This window comes from Haliaeetus leucocephalus, unplaced genomic scaffold (genome assembly GCF_000737465.1).
Source record: "Haliaeetus leucocephalus isolate CR32 unplaced genomic scaffold, Haliaeetus_leucocephalus-4.0 Scaffold587, whole genome shotgun sequence".
NCBI lineage: Eukaryota > Metazoa > Chordata > Aves > Accipitriformes > Accipitridae > Haliaeetus > Haliaeetus leucocephalus.
The window spans coordinates 7,193,707-7,199,706 of record NW_010973023.1 but is presented as its reverse complement, the minus strand read 5'-3'; the positions used below and the strand labels follow the sequence as shown (position 1 = coordinate 7,199,706).

The 6,000-nt window shown below is 38.8% G+C and overlaps 1 protein-coding gene across 1 annotated transcript in view; it reads right to left on the bottom strand.

Moving 5' to 3' along the window:
- LOC104838333 (dynein heavy chain 5, axonemal-like) overlaps window positions 1–6,000 on the bottom strand; it is a 170,630-nt gene that overhangs the window by 53,095 nt on the left and 111,535 nt on the right. Inside the window, exons 62-63 of the mRNA XM_010578013.1 lie at window positions 4,859–5,035; window positions 451–645 (exon numbers count right to left, since the gene is read on the bottom strand). Of these exons, the coding sequence (XP_010576315.1) occupies window positions 451–645; window positions 4,859–5,035 (372 nt within the window). The remainder of the gene's footprint in view (window positions 1–450; window positions 646–4,858; window positions 5,036–6,000) is intronic.

The window sequence follows — 6,000 nt, the reverse complement described above, 5'->3', positions numbered from 1 at the left end:
TGGCCGACGGCGGGTCCATCTTAGAGCCAGCTGGCATTGGCTGTCTCGAACACAGGGGAAGCTTCCAGAAGCTTCTCACAGAAGCCACTCCTGTAACCCCCCCGCTACCAAAACCTTGCCACACAAAGCCAACACACCCTCTATGTTTCACTTTCTCTGTGACAAGTAATTAAAAGATTCATCATAAAAGTACATATGGCATAACATATAATTCCAATTTGCTTTTGAAACTGTCTTTCTGGGAGATGACAAAGCAGTACAAGCTATTTCACCCTGATAAGATAGGTCACAGATTTTGTCAGTCTTGTTTTAATTTCTGCCTAACTGTAGACCATAAACATCAGATTTAAATTACACATGGCCAAAGTATGATGACAGAAAAAATACTCTGCATTGCTAAATATGATGTGAAATGACACATACATAAAAAATATTAAATTAACTATTTACCTGGAGTCCATTATTCTTTTCCTTATTTTTAATCCAGATCTTTCCTTGACCTTGTGGATCAATCAGCAAAGGATATCTAGATGCTTTTGTGACAATGATGCCATTCTGAATTGAAAGGTCATCATTCGGAAGACCCTGGAGGTTCCATTCACCCACTGTAGCATTATCAACAAGCATACCAGTAAGGTTCAGGTCCTGATAGAAAATAAGTAATTACAAAATTAGTACCAGTTACAGAAGTTATACTAAAATGTTTGATGGAAGGTTTTTCTTATTCTGATCATAATGCATGATAGAATGTATTTGGTAGCTATTGTTTCTTGTTTCCTTTCTTTAAAGTTCAGTGCCTAAATCACTGAAGTTGAGTAATAATGAAAGTGAATTCTGCTGAGGCTTTGATGTCCATTAAAGAGTGTCAGAGAAACTCTGAAGCCACTTCAATATCTAATGACAAGCTGATTTTGGTATTGGCAAACTCTTTTCTTGCTAGCTTGAGAAGAAGGGTCATCTTGGTCACAAAAGCTTCCTCCTGCTGTAAAGTTGTAAAGTGCCCTCCAAGTATGTATTTGAATACAGGATAGCTTGTGGGAGACTCAGAGAAGAAAGAGATGTGCTATGGATCAATAACCATGAACTATCATGGAAGGTTACTGTTGCTGTGGTCAGAACTCTCCCCAGGTCATACATTCTCCTAAAGTTTGACTTGCATATGTCAACCAACCTGCTTTATTTTATTCACTATGAACAGCGACTGGCCTCTCAAGAATGTGCATATGAAGAAAACAGTGCTTAAAATCACAAACCAAGCTCTCCAAATTAGAAAAATAGCTTAATAATGATGTGAGTTTAAAAATAATAAAAATGAAGGTTGTTTTTTTTAATTTGCTCCTTACATTTTTCACTCAAGAATTCCTATTTGTAAGCTTTCTCTACAAACAACATGTTTAAAAAGAAAGAAAAAGCCTGCGACTCCTGCAAAAATCACATAATTCGGCATCTGAAGCCTAAAGCAAAATTTCAATACCGTGCAACTTGTGATACAATCATGAGAGTTAGTGATACCAGTGGCTGCAAGACTCAAAAGCTTTTTTTATCCCTTTGAATTTTTTACTACTCTGATTATTGAAGAATCTAAATGAAGCAACACAAACAATTCTCAGAAGACAGAGAAACTTTAAGAATCCAATTTCCATTTGTGAAAAGGACAGTAAAGCATTTAATAGCCCAAATTTTCAGCAATTGGAACCTAAAGCCATATTTAGCTCCTTAAGCAGATGAGTAGGGTCTAAACAGCTTTGAATTTTTTCTTACTGCAGCAGGAAGTATCAGTCACTCTGCAATTCTGAAACTTAGCTAAATTAAGTGCCTAACTACACAGATAGTTAGCTAATTTTAAACAGCTCTCTTTAAATTGTTATGCCTACATGACTCATACACCCACAGCCAGTTAGTCTATGACAAAGTAAGGCAGATGTCAAGCCTTTCGCTTGAACTGCAAAGCTGCTTTCTTTCCTGTGGTGTGAAGTATCAAGAGAAGCCCATATGCTGCCTTTTGTGAGTACTTAATTCACTGGAAAAAATTAAAACTCTTTCATAAACTATCATTGAAATCATAATCCTGTCTTTAACGGTAACTATCTAAACAGAATGGTAATTATGGTTTGAAACTTGTTAATTCTGGCATTCTGTGTCTAACCTGTCCATATGAAAAAAAAAAAAAGGCAACACAGAAACAATCAAAAAGTATTCCTCAAATTTTGAAGGATGCAGTGAGTAGTAATGTGGTCAGAATATTTTCACAGAGGCAGAATTTTAGTTCTTTATGTCTTGCTTTCTAAGGACATTATACATCCAAGTTCTTATCCTTAAATAGTAAGAATCTTGACAGATATTCCCCAAGGTAAGTAGCTTTTAAGAACATTTTGTACACTGAATTTGAGGAAGAGCCTCCCTGGGATGAATGTAGGATAACTCCCATACCACACTGGTAAAGAATCTTGCCTGAGACTGCACTGCTACTGGTACTTTATTAATAAATCCATCTTGGCTTTACATATTACTTATCACCAGGAGCTTTCAAAGAGCTTTGCTGGGCAAGTCAGAATCATTCATCTTTGTAAGTCATAGCATAAATTGGGCTGGGCTGTGAGGTTCACTCTGTCAGGTCAAGGTTTATCACTGCTATGAGAAGCATTATGCACCACCTAACATAAAAAAAAAAAAGATTCACATTTAACTTCTATGAGATGAACAGCACGACAAACCTCTCATGGCAAAGCGGTCTCCCTAATATAGGTTTTAAGTGTCAAATCCCCCAAGAACCTGAAAAGAAGATGCAGCAGGGATACTAATCTACCTTCAACTGTTTCACAGTGGCACAGCCACAGCTGTACACAGATTGCTCACTTGCTCCCAGCACTTTCCAGCAGCACCTGCTCTGTCAAAACCTTTGACAGCTGAGGACAGGAACCGTTTGAGCTTAATGCCTCAACTCCTGCACTGAGAGTAAGAGAGACTCCCTGAACTATTTCTCCAACTTTTACTGCTGGAGAAAATATACACAGGTATTCACAAAACCAAGTGGAAGGCAACATGGACAGATTACTCAGAAAGACAGTTTTGATTATTACGGCTTAAATTCTGCCTTCAGCATTAATATGTCTTCCAGGTGCAAGGAATAATATTAGACAGACCTCCTAAAAGTCATGGAATAGGAACAAGGCTGATGCTGGCCACAAGCAAAACCTATGCACCGGAACAGCTGCCAGGTCCAGCATCCCTGAGGCAGGTAGTGGTAAAAGGAAAGAACAAAATTCACGTAAAGGAACCTACCCTGTATCATAATCCCAGAATGCAAGTTGCTTATCTTAATAAAGGTAGTATATGATGTGGCAGTGGACCTGAAGCTGTATGATGGGACCCTAGCTCCACTGCATTTTAGGCCACCTTTACCTGCACAGACTTAGGCCAATTGAGGAGAAGCTATAATGTCAGAGTCACTGAGAACAGCCTCATTGGTGACAAATGTACATGGATCGAAGAGCTTAAACTGGAGCAAGCTGAAATGGTGTAAGCCAAGCTTTAAAAAATCCAAGTTTTGTTTAACTTAATCATTTCAATGAGACACTTCAAATTAAACTAAATTAAATGGTGTGGGTACATAGCAGAGGGTATGACAGGAGGGTATTAATTGGTAATACGTGGAGGTGTAGACGTGACATTTCCTGGTTCAAAATGTGCAATAGTCTTTTCTACAATTGGGTGTAAGAGTATTTTTATGTCAATAAAGAATTAATCAAGCTGCACTAAGAATAAAAGTGTGAAGCTCTAAAAAGGAAGAACTGTTTAGTTCATTTTACAGAAATCTTCTAGCAAATCCAGATTAGTAAAATGTTGTACTTAAGTAATCCTAAATGAAAATAATAGAATTTTTTATTCCTACACTAGTTTGTTGTGTTCAAAATTTAATATATTAAGAACAGTAGGTTAAAGAATTTATGACGTAATATGTCATAAATACGAAATATATGAAAAACCTTCCATTCAAATTCACCCTTTATACTCTAGATTCACAGTTCAGAGTGAAAACTGGCTATCTAGAGAGAGACCGGACTTTTTGTGGCAGCATATGAGACTGTAGTTGGTAAAGGCAGAAATCAGGTAAATCTTGCTGGGTCCCTGGAAGTTGGTTGGGGCATAACTCCCACCCAACCCAGAAGCCACAGACCAATCTCCCCACCTCTGTGCCATCCTGTGGGCCTAACTTGGGAGCTGCTGCTTCAAAGACTGCCTGGCAAACTATAGGGGCACAGCAATATAAGATGTGGGGTGGTATTCTCAAACATATATTCACAGGTTACTCCTTGTAAGGGGATAACTTAAAATGCTGAGAGAGACAGTTACAACTGGTGTTTTCTTCAATATACATATTTTCCACTTTCAGTAAATGTTAGATATGGCTGATTTGCTTGACTTTATGACTGAAATTATGGACACAACATGGTATTTGCAAAAAAACCATCAACTAGGGGGGAAACTGAGACTAACTGATGGAACTTCTTATGATAAGGTAGATCTATTTTAAGCTGGTAAATTTTACTTTGTTTCCCATATTATGCAATTTCCTCCCAGGGCAGCTGACCTCAGACAGCATCTCTCTCTCAGATTTGCCACAGTGATGGCCTATATACCAATCTTGCAATGCATGACAGTACAAAGAGGATCTTAAAACATAGTGCTTCAGAAGCTCAGTTGTCAACTGTTCAGATTTTTTATTTATTAAAAATTTGATGGAATGTGACAGCGTGTATATAATCTTCCAATTATGTACTTTTCTGGAACGGAATGCTCTGCACATTATTTCTCTGCAAGGCAAAGAGTAAGGTCAGGACAGAGTGTGAACACTTACATTACTGTATGGAATCTTGCTGTTATCCATCTCTTTCTTCCACAACTGGAGCAGCAAATTCCTGTACTCCTGATTGAAAGGTCCAGAGTAAGAGAGAAATCCAGTGGCCAGAAGAACATTCCCCACTAAATTAATAATTTGATTTTGAAAGTTTTTGCTGCTTGCTGTCCAACGAAGCTGTATGTAAAATATTATAAAGAAGTTAGATTAAGCAGGCACAAACCTAACATGAAGATCTAACTTAAGAATTTATCTCTTTTTGGTAAATAATTATTCTTTGAACCAGGAGTATTTTTGGCTTTAAATCATTCTTTTCAGAAGTAGAAGTTTTCTTGGAAGAGTTGGCAACCACCTGACCAAGTGGAGAAAAAGCATCTTTGCCAACAAGCTGGCCAAACTGGTGAGAAGTGCTTGAAAGGATGAACAAAGTGGGAGGAAGAGGATGACCAACAATCATGTGAGGAAGTGGAGGACTGGGTTGGCAAACAAAATGTGTGGGGTGACATAAACAGTAGGGACCTTGTAATCAATAAAACAGGACTAATGGAGGACCACTCCAAGCATATCCACATAAACAAAGAAGTGCCTACCAGACAGAACAATGGGGAACACTTTCATACTGTTTCTGAGAAATTAGCACAGCTGGGCACCTCTCTGAAGTGCTTCTACACTAACATGCACAGCATGGAGAACAAACAAGGAATTAGAGCTCTGCATGCAGTTGCAGAGTCATGATATCATGGGGATCATGGGGACATGGTGGGAAGTGTTCCACAACTGGAGTGCTGCAACAGGTATATACAGGCTTGCTAGGAAGGTCAGGCTGCGAAGGTGAGAAGGGGAGTTTTCTTTCACGTGAGAGAGCAGCTGGAATGCATGGAGTTCTGCATCTGAGACTCTGGGATAGACAACGGGCCAGCTGAGAGCTTATGGGTTAGGATTAGAGAGCAGGCCAACATGGAGATGTTGTGTATGTCTGTTACAGACAATGTGATTAGCTAGAAGCAGATGAGGTCTTTTGTAAGACAATGGGAAGAAACCTTGCATTCACAGGCCCTGGTCTACATGGGGGACTTTAACCACTCTAACATCTTCTGAAGGGACAACACAGCAAGACACCAGCAAGCCAGGAGGTTTTCAGG